The sequence below is a fragment of the Callionymus lyra genome, chromosome 15, assembly GCF_982586985.1.
Source record: "Callionymus lyra chromosome 15, fCalLyr1.hap1.1, whole genome shotgun sequence".
NCBI lineage: Eukaryota > Metazoa > Chordata > Actinopteri > Syngnathiformes > Callionymidae > Callionymus > Callionymus lyra.
The window spans coordinates 18,942,251-18,961,411 of NC_141832.1; the positions used below are offsets into that span (position 1 = coordinate 18,942,251).

Here is a 19,161-nt window from a genome sequence, read left to right on the forward strand (position 1 = left end):
TTTTGAGTGGGGAAAATTTTAAAAAGAGCGCAGGGCTTCCTCTATTGTATTCCTTAATCCCTCATTTTAAAATAAAACTTTCCATTTCCAGCAGGATTCAATCATTTCTATAGTATAAGTAGGGGTTATTTCTAAATTGTTTTTAATTTAATAATTCTAATAATTCCAAATTGAATCCTTTTTTTTTTTTACACAACATTTGATTTTCTAATTCAATATTTTTCTCCTGCCCAGCACCTGAGGAACAACTTGAGGGCACCTAGATTCATCATTTTAAGTTTTCAGTAAAATGTTTAGTTCTATCCTGTTACATTACAAGTAGTAGACAAGCCAAGTATGTGATCCTCACAACCTGAAAAATCTTTTTTTCTTATCCGTTTTTTTGACTGACAAGCATCTTGCTGACTCAATATTTTTCGTTAAGTTAAATAAAGATTTTTCAGTTTAGAAGGTGACATACAAGCGGTGATTAAGTAGTTATCATCTGTCAATCTACCCCAAACACAGCCTGTTATAACATATTAGAAAGACTTTTCCTCAACATTTGGCAAAGATCAATTCATCTTTTTTTCTTTTTCACAGATTTGAACAAGCCTCCTTCAGCTTTGGTGAGCTGAGGAATGAATTCATTTATTTCAACATGTGGAATTATTTTGTACATACAAAAGAAATGAAGCCAAAAAAATAAAACGAACAAACTAAGTTCATAAAAAGAGGGAGATGTAAAAGAAAAAATGTTTTGGATTTCCTTTTTAACTATTCTTAATTTCTACACATCCACATAAATATATAATATATAAACAGAGCAATACATAATATATATACATAACAAAAATATCTATATAGATGTATACTTATACATATACTGGGCTACATAAATAAAAAAATAAATATGACATAAAATAACATGATATAGTACAATATATTTTGCATATATTAATATATACAAATACATACAACATTATAATATATACCCCATAAATAGCAATTTAACAATGAAAACTACAGTCGTCATCCTTTAGTTAGTTAAAAAATGTAGTGAACCTTTTTTAAACAGATTTAGATTTAGTTGACTCGGATAGTTGTACTGCAAGTTAGCAGCCATGTCTCTAAATCAGAAACAGGTAGAATGTACTGTTCAGGTTGAAGAAGTGGTCCCACCCAGATAAAAGTATACATTTGGTAAGTAAAGAACTATGAGGGCAGCAGACTCTATTTTGGTCCGAGTCATGGATCGGCTAAAAGCTCTCAATTAACCGCAGGATCTAAATTTATACCCAGTCTTAAAGTCGGAAAGGCAAGGCAGAAAAATCGCTTAAAAATAAGCAGCCAAATTTAATTTTAACCAGTTCAAGTATGGTTTCTCGACCTTTTTTCAGAGAACAAAATAAATATATGAACATCCTACTGATACCTTCGATCAGATGATTTCTGTGGAAATCTAGGATTATTTATTTCACTTGTTTCTGACTTTATGTGTAAAAACATTCGAATAACTCCAAAAATATTTAGTCAAATAAACCATGTCAAGAGCCATTTCAGTCAAAGGTAAGAGACTGATTCCAGTTTAGCAACAGTTTAATTATTATAACCTGGTAATGCTCGTCTATGGCCGAAAGCGACACGAAAAAAAACAAAAACTAAGCATGACTTGTTAATGGAATTCAACATCATGAGAACCGTGTTGCTCACCTGAGGGTAGAGACGACACAGTGATGAACTGGAAGAGGAAGTCAGAGCTGTGTGTGATGATACAGACGAGCATCTTCTGAGGTTCAGTCGGTGGTTTGACCTAAAACATCGAGACAAACGGTTAGTTAAAGAGCATGAAATAGCTTAAAATAATCCCTGAGATTGTAATATTGAGCTCGACATTGTGATGAACGTAAGTTTCTCCACGTGTAGAACAAGATTCAACAAGTTAGTTATAGGTGGAATCCAACCGCGCAGGCTGGCACGACAACATCAACGACACACACACACACTCTCACACACACACTCACTAGCTGCTTGTCCCGGGCTCTGGTTCTATTCTGTCACATTAGCACTGGGAAAGAGGATATGTTGACAGAGAGAGGACATTGCACATCGACACTGTAGGGCTTTTCAAAAGGCTGGTGGCGCGGGGACATGAAGACAAGTGTGTGTCCGTGTGCGTTTGCGTGTCGAGGAGCAGAGGCTCGCCTGTGGAGCGGAGCATGTGGATGCTCACCCACTTAGCAGCCTCGCGGCCCTCGTCATTTCGCATCAATCCACAGCCCCTCAATATAAATAGGACAGGCGTCCTAAAGCTACAGCAGTGAGAGACGGTCGTGGCATTATGCGTTGACCCCGAGCTCCCCCCCGCCCCGGCCTCAAATATCTCAGTAACTGGAGGTACTTCTAGCGTTCTGTTAAGACTTGTTGGTGCACTTTTAAGTGACAAAGATCAAACTAATGCATCATAAGAGAAGTGAATACATTATGAAAAAAATCATCTTTGATTGTCAATATAAAATGTTTTCAGTATGATGGTCCTAAAATAATACCAGTTTAATTAGCATTGAAAATTAAAGTGTGAAAAAAAGAATATTTTAATTAAAAACTATTGGTTGAAAATACATTATAATTACAATAAAATAAAAGTTGACATAGAAAATTTAACAGCCAACAACAAAAAATAAATACATTAATATGGATTCATTTTAATATTAATGTGTGTTTTTTTTCATTTCAAAATTGATTTTTCAGCCCTTTTGTATCATATTTCAATGCAAATCAGTCACTTTTAAGATGGAGCTGTTTTCGCATACAGGGTGGAGTCGCAAGTCATTTTTTACTTATATAAACAAAAATGTAGTTATCGTCTGTCCGTGTCATCATAATCTAAACTCAGCCTTTAATATAGTAGTATTATTAGGAATACTTTTCCTCAACAGTCTTGATTTTATCAATTCTTTTTTTCTTTCTTTTTCACAGATGCATCTGCTGCCTCTTTCAGAGAGCTGAGGAATGAATTATTTTACGTGCAATTATTTTGTACATATAAAAGAAATGAAGCCAAAAAACAAAACAAAAAAGTTCATAAAAGGAGGGACATGTAAAAGAAAAAGTGTTATGGATTTCCTACACCTTTTTAAACATTCTTAATTTCTACACCTCCACATAAATATATAATATTTGAACGGAGCAAAAAATAATATACATAACAAAAACATCTATATAGATGTATACATATACTGTACTACATTAATAAAAAAATATATAATACGACACAAAGTAACATTATATAGTACAATACCTATTGCATATAATATATACAGCCAAAAACCAAAAATAAATACATTTATATTGCCATTTTGTTTTTCAACCAAAAATCTTTCAATGCAAATCAGTCACTTTGAAGATGGCGTCGTTTTTTGCATACATGGTGGAGTCGCAAGTCATTTTTACTTTATATAAAAAATAAAAAAAAAATGTAGTCATCTTAAATTCCAATACTGTTTCTTAAGCTTATGTTTACCTTTTCAAGGGCAATTTAAGCTGTCATTGTTCTAAATGTATAACCTGATGGATACACATCTTTTAAGAAGTAATGTATTAAAGAAGGTTTAATCTAGGATATTAAATAGTGAATACATGATGTAGAATATGTCAAAAAGTGTCAGGACTCAGGGGCAGGAAACCCAAAATCAGAGACAGGAAACCAGAATGATGAACAAACTAATTTATTCACAAAAAAGAGCAGGCACAAGAAACTGACAAAAAGGCAAAAATTTGCCAACAGAAGTAAATATATACTAGACTTGAGCAAAAAAAAACACGTACCACAGAAGTTTGACGTCACGACAGAGAAAGCTGGGTTTTAAACAACAATCACAGGTGAGACGAGGACACAGGTGACATGAATCAGGGCGATCAGAGCAGGACCTCAAGAGGAAGTTAACAAGACAAGGATCAGGACTTCACAATAAAACCAGGAAGTGAGTCAAAAGGAAACAGAAAAATGGACATGACACTTTTATGTAAGCTGGCATTGTTCTAAACCTATACACTAATGGATAAATGTCTTTTAAGAATAAATAAATAAAAGACGCTTTAATTAAGGAAATTAAATAGCAATTACATAATGTATAATATGTCAAAAGTATATCAAAAAGTATGATAATGCAATCACAATATAGGCTAAACTATACTGTATATCATTGTTATTTTTGCTAACGTTTTTTATAAAACACATATATTGAGATTTTATATTTGAAGTACATTTTATTTTGTATTTCAAGTATTTTATATTTTAAGTAAATTAGTAGCTGAGGAGTGAAACCTTATATTCAATCCTGCTCAAAATGGAAATGGAAAGTAAAAACACGGAAATCACGCAAAATAAAACTTAAATTACTTCATTTGAGATGCAAAATATGAAGGAATTAACTGTTAAACAAATATATAATGTATAATTATAGTAAATATATCATTGCCTTAAATGTTTAGTTGCAAGGGAATAATTACGAAATAGGAAATTAAATAAAAAATGTCCTAAAACTAATACATCTACTTGCAACAACAAGGCGTTTTGGCGAGCTGTCAGAAAAACTTCACATGAGGGGGCCATAAATACAGAGCCGAGGGGCACAGTGTCAACAGCTGGTGTAGATGTCACCCAAGTTTCCACTAGAGGGCCCACTAGACATTCTGGGGTAACTTGTTAGGTTTTTGTATGAAAATAAACGTTGTGCTGGAAAAGAAGCTTGTTTAAACAATGTTGCACTGATTATGTTCTCTTGTCTGATGAGATCATTTGTGAGTCTGTCTATAAAGACACCAAAGTGGACCAACTATTTGGGTAAACCAATGAGTCCTGCAAAAATAATGGGAAGGTGTTGCAGTCAGAGTCGCACAGTGTCCTCCCAGTGGCTTCACAGAAGCTTCACACTTCATTACCGAGAGACCACTGACGTGTGAAGCCATTATGAGCACGTGTGTGTGTTGCTGGGGTTATTACTAATAACCTCCTCCTTGCATAAAGTGCTCTCTGCGAGCCGTATCAAGCCATTCACTTGGAATCGTTATTTAATATATTCAGACAGCTGGGAGGTGTTGTCTGTTGTCCCAGTGTCAAATGAAAGAGGACGAACAAACAGCTGGCAGGGATTTCTTTTTTTTTTTCTTCTATTTTTTTCCTCCACAGCTTACAGCTACACTTTTAACAAACCGAGCCTGATCCACATGCGTGCAGCTATTTGCACTGACTCACAAATGAGCTTCAAACTGCTGGCATGTAAGTAAATATTAAAGTAGAGCCAAAGCAGATCATCTTCAGGAGGAGTTTTGAGAGCAGAGTGGAGTCTGCTGCCATCTGCCTGTCATGAAGAGCATTGCAGTGACTTTCATGTTGTGCTCTGCTATTAAATATGAACTGAACCCGAGTCCCTTTTTCATTTGATAAAGATTATTAAGATAATGTAAAGTTAAACAAGAATGTCCAACAACAACTGGAGAATGATAAACAATCAGAAAACGGATGGGTGAGCTGCTTGGCAGAGGTCTGAGCTCCGTGATTTGCAATTTGTAAAAGATAATGTTAGACATGATTCTGCTTAAATTGTAAAGAATGGCGCCTTTTAAATAAAATTATTATAATTGTTGACGCTAGACAACCTATACGGTTCATTTTTCTTTTTCATTTGAAGTGAAAAGGTACAAGCTACAGTATATGTTGATAATCTTTGAAATAGAGAAAGTAGAACCAAATCATTCATCAAGCAAAGACATTAGAACCAAATTCATCATTTTTAATATTGCCCTGAGTGCTTTTAGTTATTTTCCAAACGTAAAAGACATTAAATGAATTGAATAAATAAATATGAGTTGTACATGTTCTGAATAAAGGCGCCTTTAAATTAAATCTATTATTATAATTATTACCAATATTCTCAAAGGGAAGGTATAAGTTCATGTCCTTTGAAAATGTGTTAATCTTCCGTTGGCTCTATTTTACAAACTAACAGACTTCTAAAAAGAATTTGTGTGCATTTATATTTTTTCATTGCAAACCAGGTGTATTTTTTTTGACAGAGCCAACGGATTTGACTATAATGAACATGTTTTTTTTTTCTACATATTATGTTTACAAATTATTGCTATTTAATTGGAGATATTCAGGGTTTGGATTGAAATCGTCAAACTACACAAAGATGTCAAATTAATGTTACTGAATTAAACATAAGCGTTTCTAAAAAAAAAAAAAGGTCAGGAGGGGAGTCTATATTGCATAAGGATCATTTTTCCAAGAAGAATAACTAAAAAAATGGATTTATATTTGCAATGACATCTAATAATCAATTTGTAATTCACACAAACGCTTGATCCTTTTATATGCAATTTAATTTAATGGAAAATACATTAATCACAGCGGTGTCAATAATAATATATTTTTTTTAATTATTGCTGTTGCTTACTTGAGGAATCACGTTTAGTTCAATTTAAATTTCGTCAGGGGCCACATTATATACTACGACCGTTGTAAAGGGCCGCCAATCCAATAGACCTGCAAGGAATAAAACCTAAATAAACGTTTTTAAATAAATGACAATAGATATCACTATGACAATACATTTTACAACAAAGCTAAATCAGCTACAATGTAAAAAATGAATGTAAAAAATGATAAAATGGCATTTTATTCGCAAAAATTCAAATAATAAAAAATTTAAAAAAAATTAAAACTCCTAAAAAAGAACAATGGAAAATAAGTGAAAGGCTCTAAAATATGTTTAAAAAACAAGTTGTGATGTTGTTTTAAGTTTCAATGTATAATATAAATGAATACAAAATAAAGTTGAAATGGACATAAACACGTAGCAAACAGTGGATTTAAATAATAAATAAAATCAATTAAGTTTTTTCCTATTGCAAAGGTTCATTTCTCATTAAGTTAATGTTATTTATCGTTAAATATGTTGTTAACTGACCTGAATACTTGATAAACGTACTGGAAAAGCGCTATATAAATAAAAAATACTTACTTACTTACTCTTCGGTGTCAAATTGTTTGACCAGAAGTCTCACAGGTGGTTGGATCATTTTCTTTTCCGACAGGCAATGAGACGGGCAGCTAAGCGCCAGGACCCCAAAGAGCCAACATGGCCGCGCCGGCTACAGACGCCGGCGAGTTTGAAAGCTGGTTAAATAGTCGCCTGGACTCCCTGGAAGTGGACCGTGAGGTGTATGGAGTTTACATCGTAGGAGTGCTTCAAGAAGAGGAGAACGACGATGAGAAAAAAGACGCGCTTGAAGGGATTTTGTCCGCATTCCTGGTAAATGTTCGAAGCGGCGTGTAGCACCTGACAGTGTGATGGTCGTACACAGCTGAGCATGTGGAGCCATTACAGTGAGCTGGTTTGAAAAACATTGAGTCAATGTTTCGTCTCTATTTTCTTGTGTTTGACTATTTATATTGGCTTAGTTTGTTGTGATCGATCTCGTTAAATAAAGGGTAGATTCAATCGAGCCATAAATTGTAATCTGGTCATGTTGTAAACCTTTTTATTGGTTATAAAAGCTTATATGTTCTTAACTTTTACGACAATGAATCAAAACTCAAGACTTTATTAAATATTTTAGAAAGTTCTGTTTAAAATCTAGTATCTGAAATCGTGTGTAACAACACTTTACTCACCAGCAACTGTTGATGTATCCACTGTGTTTGTTTTTGTTTGTCTCTTATGTAGGATGAAGACACCGTGGCAGATGTTTGCTCACAGATAATCCAGCAGTGGACGGAGTGTTGCAGTCGTTCGGCGGCCAAAAAAGACGGCGAGGATGGTATGGAGCGGGAACATGAATCAAAAGAAGCAGGAATGGGAGAAAATTATATGTATATTCAGCGTTTTTATTTTGTCCATATCACTTACCGCAGTCGTTTTTTGACTCCCAAGTGATGCAGTGATGTTTTTAAATCGTGTTAATTACTGTCATTTGGTTTTTAACTTTGTTCTGCTTCACAGCCGAGGTGAAGGCGATCGCCAGCTTGATCGAAAAACAAGCTCAAATTGTGGTGAAGCAAAAAGAGGTTTCAGAAGAATCCAAGAAAAGGAAGGAGGCCTTGCTGGCCCAGTATGCGAACGTCTCAGATGGCGAGGAATATCCTTTTGTAGAATAGTTTAAACGTGTGAATAGTATTGATTTATTTCCTTATTAACAACAGAATATCAGGAGTTTATCTCAGGATTTTTTTTTTTCTCATTGTATTTCTTAACAAAAGCACTGAAGCGGAAGAAGAGGAGGCAGCAGGCGGGAATTTCGTCGCTGGACCTGAGAAATGTATCCTTACTGACGTTTATTATGCTTTGGCAGATGAAAGCGCTTCATCTATGTTCACTTCCACTTGTGTCCACGTGTCCTTAAGTGTAAAATATCAGCCCTTTTCAAGAACACCAACGTGGAGGAAGTTATGAACCGCCAGAAGCAGAAGCGGGAGCAGGCGAAAGAAGACTCTGTCAAAAAGAAAGAGACGGATAAGATGCAACGGGAGAAGGACAAACTGGCCAAGCAAGACCGTAAGGAGAAGGAGAAGAAGCGCACACAGAAAGGAGAGCGCAGAAGATAAAAGCAAGTGAATGCACTGTATATATGAACTTGCTACGAGTCCTGTATTGACGATGTCATTTGTAAAAGTCGGATCAGTCCACTCGTGTGAGATCGAGACTGGAATCATTGTCATAGTTAAAAAAAATAAAATCGCATTGTTTTGGTTTAAAGTCCAATAACTTTCATGCCAAACTTTGTTCTACTTTTGATTTGGTGTAAATGTGCAGAACAAGGGTCGTGAGCAGATACCTCAAATTTTTCATGTTTTTAACAGGATTCAACATGTTTTTTAAATGAATAAACTATTTTCAGCCGTTCAAAGTTCTTTATTTTTCAAGTTTACTTGCAAAACATGGAACAATGTTTGTCATCAGACAATAAACTATCTGCAGTACAGTGACTCTGACATCTCTCACTGTTTATTTCTCTTTTAATATTTGATTGGAACAGTAGTATTACATAAATAAAAGAACATATTCCCACATACTTGTATAGGATTAAGCTGTGGTGAAAACAACAGGAACGGTTCAATAAACATTTTCATTTGGAACAAATGGAACAAGTAGTCGGCTGCTTCGAAAGTTGTAAAACTTATTACCGTATTTATTCTTTTCCTATTCCTTAAAGTCTAGCCGCTGACAGTTAAAGTTGTGATCTAAGATTAGATTTTGATTGTGTAAAATCTTTTTTTTTTTTTTAATTCTTCCAATGATTGATTAAATAATTTGAATAAGATTCCAATAAATAGGTAAAAGAAGAATGTGAATAATTCTTCTTCATAAATACGGATTTAAAATTTGTGAACATTTTTTTCTTGTTAAATACTGATTGTTTTTTTTTAAGTTTCTGGTACATCGTCACCATGATCAAATACTCAAAAAGTACCCTTCATCAGAAGCGGTCTCGGCCAGCGCCTCCTTGCTGCAGTCACTATGACTCCACGGAGCGATGGGCTGAGGCAGGGCCAGTTGTAACGCGCACCAGATGGAGGTCCTCAGCTTCCTGGTCGTGCCGATGAGGTCTTTGATGGAGAGCAACAGCAACATGTTGACTGAAACGACAACGGGTTAGATGAGGTTTTTAAAACCTTATATTCTTTCTCTAGTCGTTACCTTTGTCGTCGGTGTGATACGTGACCTGGCACTTGTTTACAACGGCCGCATTCATCCTGGCCTGTGCGATGCATACGGTGGTTTGGTGCCGATTGAGAGTGGCGTAGATGTTGTTTTTAAAAGGATGCGTGTGGAGATTTTTCATTTTATCCAGTAGACTAGACACCTGCAGCATAACATTTAAAAAGGACAAACACTTGAATGTGTGCAACATTTTAGCTGTATTATTTTGAAACTCGCATGATTTATAACCCTCTTATTCATCATATAAAGTATCAACATGTATCAGAAAAAGATATAAACAAACATATGTGTCTGGTCAAGCAATCAATCAATCAATTTCCTCTTCCTGGAAGCTATAAATAATAACTGAAGTAGCAAATTGGTGACATCACAGATACTACATCCATATTTAATAAGGTCTATGGTAAAAAAAACACTGTCATAAAGGGGTCATATATTGCCACCAATGTAAAGTTACGTAGTGTAGTTTACAGGTCTTAAAAATGAGTCATGACACAATGAAACAAATGAAACCAATAATTTAAGAAAGTAAATGTTACATAGTGCCGCTTTAGGAACCTCCCAGTTTCTTTCCAGAGAACATTATTCAATTCCTATAGACAAATCTGGGTCTTACCGTTGCTTGTTCCCTGTTCTGTGCAGCCACGACTTGACAGATGTCCAAATCCTTATGGGTCTCTAAGAAGGAGCTCCCACTTGTCTCCCATCGAAAAGGTTTTTCAAAAGTGTTGTTGAGAATGGCCTCCACCTGTCACCATAAACAAAAGATGGTCGGAAGTTAGATCACAAATCTACTGTAAGCTGACAAAAAGAGTTGCTGGCTATTATTATTTTAGTAGTAATCTATAAAGTGTAGAATGGACACACAATATGGCAAGTGTAAGGATATTTGAGTAAACTACTGTCATCGGCCTAATTTATTACATTTCATCTAACCAAACCATTTCCTGCATCAATTTACCTTCTGTCTCTCCGCTGCCAAATATCTGCACTGCAAACCACATTTGTCCAGGTACACCGGAAGTTGGGCAGCAAATGTCTGCCGCTTCATTTCTTGATCGGCAGCTTGGTTTTCTCCACTTGCTTCCACCATACAGTTGTTCGCAGTCATGCCATTAGGGAACATCGCCTGGATCTGGTCCGGGCCGTTGCTTCTGTGATTGTAGCTTGAGTTTGGGGGTTTGAACTTGGGCTCATACGCATTGTGCGACACGTAATGTTGTGTGTTCTCGGACCTCATCGCTTTGCTCCTGAGCAGGTGTGAAGGTTGGCTGAACCTGGGAGGTTGTCTTCTCTCTTCTTTCTTCATTTGTTCAATCATCGAGGAACATCTAACGGATGTTTCCGTGCTTATGTTTTCTTTCTGCATGCATGGATACGTGTTTCTCCCCATTTGACTCAAATCATTGTTGCACTGCCTCATGTTCATGTTGAGAGGAGCGGGCTTCCCATGACAGATTTTGTTTTTGATGACAGTCGGGTAGTTAAAAGGGCCGTGAGCCGATCTCCGGTCACTGAACTTGTCGCTCTGCAACACACTTCTGCCTTGATTGCTCGAGACTCTGTTGCTCAGGCCGGTCACTTGGTCGGACGTGAAGAACTGACTCTTGACCCCCCGTCTTAAAGCGTGTTCTATTGCAAACGGATTGGGACCATTTTGAGGATATTGTTGGTTACGATAATGCTGGGAATTCGCAGCAGTCTTGTCGGGCTGAATCCACTCATTAGCTTCATTATAGTTTAACAACATTTGAATCATTTCTCTTTCTGTGTCATCACACACGCTTGTAGCTTTAGCTTCTTCTGATTGTGGCCTGTGAATAGGAAATCCTTTAGCGCCTCCATCTGGTGAGTCCACGAGCCAATGATGACTGGCATTTAGGCCGCAGAGCTGCTGCAGGAACTGGTCTTTAACATCTTCATCCATTGTATTAACTCCTGCATTTAGAAGATCTTCCCCGTTTGGAAAACTGGTCGATTGTTGATTGTTATTTTGAATTTTGTAATTTGATTCCAAGTAGTTTAGAATTTGCATCGTCAGGATTTCTGAGTTTGGAGAAGAGGCGAGATGTTCCCTGAGGAGTTTCAATTAAACAGAATATAGAAGTCAAATAAAGTCAGAAATGAAAGTTTAAAAACATGATGAATGGCATTATCTCAATGTGAGCACATACAGGTCTGAAGTAGAGAGGAGACAGGAGAGATTATTTGATTTTAAAGTTGTTGAGAGCAGATTAAATTTTGAATATTTTTCTGATCGATGTGTGAACAAGTGTGAATTTTATGCTGTGAAACCATAAACACAGAACCAACTTTCCACACTATTTATTTGTTGTCATTAATATTAGATTATTTTAAAGCAAACTAGTAAAGCAAAAGAAAATATCATGGATGGAAACTGTATATAACATTATTTATTGTAAGACATTTGAAACAATATAGTACAGGCCTAAAACAGATTATAATATATTGTTAAATATATAACAGAGTAGTAAGTGTTATTGAAACAAATTAATTTTGTACATTTGTTTACTCTACTAATCTTTATGCAGTGGATATTTTGAATCACAGTTATAAAGTGAGCAATTGGAAGTGGAAAAATAAATTAATTTGAATTTCCTACTTAATCTAATGAGTTGATTCGGTGTTTTTTTTTTAATGGAAACCAAAATGAAATATTGTCTTACCATTCATATTGGTTGATGTCAAAAACTTTAGCTTCATCCAAGATATTAGATACAGAATCTGATGGTTTATGGAACCCTATGCTTTCAGGGTTGTCAGGAGGTCCTCTGTACAAAATAAAATACAAGAATCGGTATAAAATCAGAATTTAAATTAGCAGTTGCCTTAATTTAAAGTGACAATGAGTCAGCATGTAATGTATTTTTCCCTTTTTTCCAAATCAGAAACTAGCATTATGACATGACTCATGATCATATTAGACACTCAAGTCAATATTACCTTAAGAGAGCTTGAACAGATTTGGTGAGTTCGTACGATTCTCCGGACGCATCAGACCAAAGTTTGTAGGGTTTTTCTGCCTCTTGATCGCGAATCGATGCACTCGGCATAAGAGCGGAAGGTATTCTCTGACTTCCATTGCTTCCATTGTAAACGTTCATACTGTCCTGAAACAAAAAAATATACATTCATAAACCAGCCCCTGAAACATCAAAAGGTTTATGTAAATAAACATATTTTTGTCACCAATTTTAAAGGTTACAATCAGTCCATATCAATTAAAGCTTTTAAAATATTTGAATTATCACATAAATGCTTTTATTGAAGGTCAATCGATGTTTTTATTGAGGGTTTGGTGATTAATATATTCTTTTTAAAAACAATGCGTCAGAATCAACAACATAAATGTTTATACAATACAATGTTATACAGTTGTACAGTATTGAGATAAGTAAGTAATTTTTATTTGTATAGCGCTTTTCCAGACCAGGGTCACAAAGCGCTTAAACAATCAAAACAATATTCAATAAAGTATATATTTTAAAGATCAAGATAAAACTGATAACACAACAGGAGCTATATACCGTATATTTAATATTGAGCTTAAAAATGAAATGAAATAACAATAAAACAAGATAAATAAAATGTGACAATCTTCAACAAATACTTTATATTCTTAGATTGTATGTGTACGTTTGTTTACACATTTAACGTGGCTTAATGGGGCCTAAACATGATCAAATAAATCCATAAATCGCATGACAAAAATGTTTATTTAATGATTTATATTTAAGGTTTTGTTTGTTTGTTTTTTTTTAACGCTTAAAGTGTTAGCAAGTAAGTAACCGGTTATTTATACTAATTTATACTAAATGTTTATTACCACGTTATTTGCACGATCTACTCTTCTAATGAATATTTACACTTCAGATTATTATCAGAATGTTAAAAATATATTTATATTTTTGCAAATATAAATGAAACCATAAAACTTTTTTTTTTCCACATTGCAGTTGATCTAAAACGAGTCCAGGCCGGTTAGCGGTTAGCGGTTTTCCTCGTATTAGTTACGTCGGTTTGGCTCGAAAAACGGCCTTCTTTAGCTAGCTTACCTGATTTAGCGACGAGGAAAAAAGTGAATTAACAAAAGCACTTTGGTTGGTAGAATCATAAGTCTTCCTGTCCATCGTTTCCAAACCTCTTCATAAACTGTGGAACAAAATATGGAAGAGAATGAATCGTGATTTATTTATTTTTTTTCTTGCGAGGCAACTTTAGCCACATTAGCTGTAGCAAACTGACGCGCTTCTTAATATCATACTTTTACAAAAAGTTATTATTGTTTAACTTGCAACTATCGTGTGGTTATGAAGCAACAAAAAAATAGAAACCGTCGATAAACCTCGTGAAGATCGTGTCTTACCTTCGCAGATTTTAATCGATTCCACTTTTTTTTTTTCCGATCTATTTTTTGGCGGCGAGTCAAGTGCGGACCGTGAGTACCGAGTGGGCGGCAGGTTCCCACGCGGGAACCATTGGTCATTGGTCCGCTCGAGTCTCGCCTGTTAACCTGCGCCATGGCAACAACTTCCCGCGCGTCCGCGGCGCGTCCCCGAGGCCACTCCGGCGGAGCGATATCAAGCAGGTATCAGACGATTTTTTATTTTTTTTAAATATTTTATCAAAATGTACGTCTTTAACTGTAGGCTCGTTTTTTTCAAGTACAATATTTAAAAAAAAAAATAATAGTAATTTATTTATTTATTTTTACATGAGGGTAGCGTAGTACAAATACGGAAATGCGATTATTGTGTAAATTATTTAGTTGGAAGTAAAACTTTTACCGCATTATATTTTTGTTAATTAAATATTTTGTTATTTTTCTACGTTTCCCGATTTACAAAGTAGGTATGTGTGTATTTTTTCCTCTTCCTGGATCGCGGCAGTGGTCTTTTGACCGCACTATCTGAATAGCTGTGTTCACCGTTTAACTGCGTTCGCCGTGTACACGTCACCACTAATCATTAATACCGATGACGTAACACACGTCATACTTCATGTAGACTATTGATGTAAGGAACTTCTGCTCGCTACAATGTACTTCCGCTCAGCTGTTTTATTTTGAAGGCATTGCAAAGGAAGTAGATCGGGCTCCTTGTTCCACATGCTGAGAATAAAAAAAGACGTGTACACTGCACAGCTTTAAACTAAGTTCCAGCCTCGTCGTTTCCCGCACGAATACACTCGGGTTACATTGACATTTTCAGATTCAAATCTTCATCATAAAGCACCTCAGGGGTCAGTACTGGTCCCTCTCCTCTTTAACATTCTCCATCCACACTACTGCTACAACTCCGAGCTGAGTCTTGTCCATATATATATATATATATATATATATATATATATATATATATATATATATATATATATATATATATAAAACTCAAGTATACGTACCACAAGAACCATGTACGTTTTCTGAAGAAAACTTTTGTGTCCGTTTTGTGTGTGTATATGCGTGTTTATATGTATAAGTGTGTATATATGTGTATATTTATATACACACTCAAGTACAAGTTTTTTTGTTTATATATACAGTATGAATATTTAAACAATTTATGGTCTGTTTGTTCAACCTCGGCTATTCACTTTCTCTTCCTATGCATATTTTTAGAGCCACTTTTTTTCTACTTGAACGTTGATTGATTGATTGAATTGATTTACATCATTATAACATAATTAAACTATTGATTTTTGTTTCTTTGTTTAGCAAACTTTCCAATAATACCTCCTTTTTTTAATTGAGCAAACATTGAGCAAGTTATGACATTTTGAAAGTCACGTTTCACAAAAAGGTCACACGTAATATTATAATAATAATAATATAATATTATAATAATAGATTTATAGAGTATACTGACTCCTTTAAGAAACAGACGTTTTTATTTGTTCAGGCTTTTCCTTGATTTTCTGGAACTCCTGTTGTGTTCTCAGTTTTATCTTGAAGTATATTCTTTATTGATTGTTTGATTGTTTAAGTGCTTTGTGACCCTGGTCTGGAAAGGGCTATATAAATAAAAATTACTTACTTACTTACTAATATATTGACTCCCCCCAATGAATATTGAGGAGGTTGACCAGGAATGAGTGCACTTTCATAGTATAATAGTTGATAACTTTCTTGTTTTTTATTTAAGTTATTATGATAGTTTAAAATGAAGGGAAAATGTTATTTCATCTATTCTATGTCTATTTATTTTCTAAGTAAACGTATATTATTATTTAAATATGATTTGTTTTTTTTGTGTGTATTTATTATTGTTTTTTCTTGTCATTCATAATACTTCATGGGTTCTAGATTATATTTGTCATAGCAATGATCATTTTCGGACGCTAGAGGGAGTAGTCTGCCTAATATTCTCATCCAACGAAACCATTCAACGACAACTTGAACCACGTAATCCCAGTGGGATCCAGCTGTTGTGTGAAGCTAGATGTTTCGAGATCCCATCTTCCCGTCTCGAAACTTTACTTCAAAATAAAAGTCTACTAGCTTCAACGTTACACTATATTCTGTAGGATATTGTAGATGCTTTCATTGCGTCTATACAACCTCAGTTGTTTTATTACTATTAACAAGTGAATCTAAGTTTGCAAATTGTTTTCCAATATAAGTTTAGTTTAAACCTGCTCTTAATATGGTAGTTCTAACCGGATGTTGTGCATTTTCTATTCTACCTTGACTAGCGTGAAGTAGTCGGAGTTGTCGAAAAGTCAGCCTGTTGCTCTCCAAAAGCAGACCAAACACAAAGAAGACGGTGTGACTTACCTCACCTCCATTTCTTTTAGCATTTTTCAAAGGAGTGATCTGATGAAACCACTTTAACTGGACTACAAACCGTTTTTTAAGGGGGGAAAAGTGAACTTAACTTTGGAAAAGATGAGTTTTGCCACGAGTTGGTCCTTTATTCTCCTTCTACCTTTTTTAGCACTAGGTCAGTATCAGGGGGACAACGGAATAGTGGTCCCAGAACATGGATTTTGTCAACCCATCTCTATCCCTCTGTGCACGGACATCGCCTACAACCAGACCATCATGCCCAATCTGGTGGGTCACTACAACCAGGAGGACGCAGGACTGGAGGTGCACCAGTTCTACCCGCTGGTGAAGGTCCAGTGTTCCTCGGAGCTGAAGTTCTTCCTGTGCTCCATGTACGCCCCCGTGTGCACCGTCCTGGAGAAGGCCATCCCCCCCTGCAGGTCCATCTGTGAGCGAGCCAAGCAGGGCTGCGAGGCCCTCATGAACAAGTTCGGATTCCAGTGGCCGGACCGCCTGCGCTGCGAGAACTTCCCCGTCCTGGGCGACGGGCAGATCTGCGTGGGACAGAACGAGTCGGCCCCGGCCACCGTCCCACCCATCCCCGTCCCGGGACACGAGGATCTGCCCGTCATGCACAGCGAAGCCTTCAGGTGTCCGTCCGTCCTTGGGGTCCCTCCGTATTTGAACTACAAGTTCTTGGACCAGAACGACTGTGGGGCCCCCTGTGAGCCGATAAGGAGTGGGGGGCTCATGTTCTTCACCGAGAAGGAAATATATTTCTCCCGAATATGGATCCTGATCTGGTCCGTGATCTGTTGCGCCTCGACTTTGTTCACGGTGACGACTTACCTGGTGGACATGCAGCGGTTCAGGTACCCCGAGCGGCCCATCATCTTCCTCTCCGGCTGCTACACCATGGTCTCCATCGCCTACATCTCCGGCTTCTTCTTGGGGGACAAGGTGGTCTGCAACGACGGCTTCCAGAACGACACCTACAAAACCATCGTGCAGGGCACCAAAAAGGAAGGCTGTACCATCCTCTTCATGATGCTCTACTTCTTCAGCATGGCCAGCTCCATCTGGTGGGTCATCCTGTCCCTGACCTGGTTCCTGGCCGCAGGTATGAAGTGGGGCCACGAGGCCATCGAGGCCAACTCTCAGTATTTCCACCTGGCGGCGTGGGCGGTGCCGGCCGTGAAGACCATCAGCGTCCTGGCCATGGGGCAGATCGAGGGCGACGTCCTCAGCGGCGTCTGTTTCGTCACGGCGAGCAACCTGGACCCCCTCCGGGTCTTCGTCCTGGCGCCGCTCTTCATCTACCTCTTCATCGGCACCTCCTTCCTGCTGGCCGGCTTCGTCTCCCTGTTCCGGATCCGCACCATCATGAAGCACGACGGCACCAAGACGGAGAAGCTGGAGCGGCTGATGGTGCGGATCGGCGTGTTCAGCGTCCTCTACACCGTCCCCGCCACCATCGTCATCGCCTGCTTCTTCTACGAGCAGGCGTTCCGGCCGCACTGGGAGCGCAGCTGGGTCAGCCAGAACTGCAAGAGCCTCGCCATACCCTGCCCCAACCACGCCGGGCCCAGGATGACCCCCGACTTCACCGTCTACATGATCAAGTACCTGATGACCCTCATCGTGGGCATCACCTCCGGATTCTGGATCTGGTCCGGGAAAACTTTACACTCCTGGCACAAGTTCTACACGAGGCTGACGAACGGGAAACACGGCGAAACCACCGTGTAGAGGAAGTCCGATTGACGAGGATTTGAGCCTTTGACTCACACACCGTGAGGTTTGGATAAAAAAAAAAAAGGACCTGAACCGGACTGGACAAACGAAACTCTCAATGGGTGCCGAAATGCTCCTACATGGCTCATAACGAAACTCTCAGTACTCTCCCAAAAAACAAAACAAAAAAAGGGTCTGATTATTGTACATACCAACACTGTATATGAATTGAAACTGTAAATAACCTTTTTTTTTTTAACAGGAAAATATATATTTGTATTTAAAGAATCTACCTTTATATCTGCTTGTTGCACTGCAAGAAAAAGTCAAATCCCATAAGAGTTGCTTCACCAATAGATTGCCAATCATTTTTTGTTGTTGTTGTTGTTTAGAATCTTTTTTTTTGTTTGTTTGTTTATTCAAATTTCATCTGTCAATGTTTTTTAAACGATTAAAATACTGGTATTTTCTTTACGGTTTCGTCTTTAAATGACTTTTGGTGCGGGGATGGAGGTGTGAGGACGTGACAAGAGTGGTGGCCAAACGATGGACTTCCGTCAAAGTGCTGAAATAACAACACGAGTCGCGCTCTCGTGTTGTGTCAGGAGGGGGGGGGGGGGTAAAAAAAAAAAAGCCTGGGACAAACTCCTCATCTGTTCTGCTGGGATCGGTGTGAAAACCGGTGTCTTGTTACTTGCAGCTGAAACACTTCCTAGGGGTCCCTGCTGTCTGGGCTGCCATGCTCTAAAAAAAAAGAAAGAAAAATCCCAGATCCAGCTGTAACAGAACCTTCTCCCTCGCGCTGATGTCATGAGGTCGATGGGTGTGCTGGGGAGAAAGCCGATCCTCTCGCCTCGGAGCTTTTGTCCGACCAGACGGAATGTTTCAGGGGGAAGGCGTTCTTTTAGATTTCATAGAAGCTTCTTATTTACTTTC

The 19,161-nt window shown here is 37.4% G+C and overlaps 3 protein-coding genes across 3 annotated transcripts; 2 read left to right on the forward strand and 1 right to left on the reverse strand.

Moving 5' to 3' along the window:
- Positions 1–4,963: 4,963 nt before the first annotated feature.
- On the forward strand, positions 4,964–8,768 carry ccdc43 (coiled-coil domain containing 43). The gene is made up of 6 exons (XM_087809992.1): positions 4,964–5,260; positions 7,081–7,298; positions 7,713–7,806; positions 7,989–8,124; positions 8,249–8,304; positions 8,403–8,768. The coding sequence occupies exons 2-6, from the start codon at positions 7,125–7,127 to the stop codon at positions 8,588–8,590; spliced, it is 648 nt and encodes a 215-aa protein (XP_087666118.1). The 5' UTR covers positions 4,964–5,260; positions 7,081–7,124; the 3' UTR covers positions 8,591–8,768.
- Positions 8,769–8,879: 111 nt separating this feature from the next.
- Positions 8,880–14,239, reverse strand: meioc (meiosis specific with coiled-coil domain). The gene is made up of 8 exons (XM_087809991.1): positions 14,095–14,239; positions 13,784–13,880; positions 12,672–12,838; positions 12,395–12,499; positions 10,669–11,782; positions 10,324–10,455; positions 9,684–9,849; positions 8,880–9,622 (listed from the first exon to the last, which is right to left on the reverse strand). The coding sequence occupies exons 2-8, from the start codon at positions 13,856–13,858 to the stop codon at positions 9,438–9,440; spliced, it is 1,944 nt and encodes a 647-aa protein (XP_087666117.1). The 5' UTR covers positions 13,859–13,880; positions 14,095–14,239; the 3' UTR covers positions 8,880–9,437.
- Positions 14,240–16,476: 2,237 nt separating this feature from the next.
- fzd2 (frizzled class receptor 2) lies at positions 16,477–18,699 on the forward strand. Its single transcript, XM_087809319.1, has one exon. It carries the CDS (start codon positions 16,612–16,614, stop codon positions 18,238–18,240), a length of 1,629 nt encoding a protein of 542 aa, XP_087665445.1. The 5' UTR covers positions 16,477–16,611; the 3' UTR covers positions 18,241–18,699.
- The last annotated feature ends 462 nt before the right edge of the window (positions 18,700–19,161 follow it).

Coding starts and splice junctions, on each gene's coding strand:
- ccdc43 (XM_087809992.1), top strand. CDS start 7,125: ATGGCCGCGCCGGCTACAGACGCCGGCGAGTTTGAAAGCTGGTTAAAT. Junction 7,807..7,988: donor CAAAAAAGACGGCGAGGATG/GTATGGAGCGGG, acceptor TCTGCTTCACAG/CCGAGGTGAAGGCGATCGCC. Junction 8,305..8,402: donor CGTCGCTGGACCTGAGAAAT/GTATCCTTACTG, acceptor GTAAAATATCAG/CCCTTTTCAAGAACACCAAC.
- meioc (XM_087809991.1), bottom strand. CDS start 13,858: ATGGACAGGAAGACTTATGATTCTACCAACCAAAGTGCTTTTGTTAAT. Junction 10,456..10,668: donor TGGCAGCGGAGAGACAGAAG/GTAAATTGATGC, acceptor TTATGGTGACAG/GTGGAGGCCATTCTCAACAA. Junction 9,623..9,683: donor GTATCACACCGACGACAAAG/GTAACGACTAGA, acceptor TTGTCGTTTCAG/TCAACATGTTGCTGTTGCTC.
- fzd2 (XM_087809319.1), top strand. CDS start 16,612: ATGAGTTTTGCCACGAGTTGGTCCTTTATTCTCCTTCTACCTTTTTTA.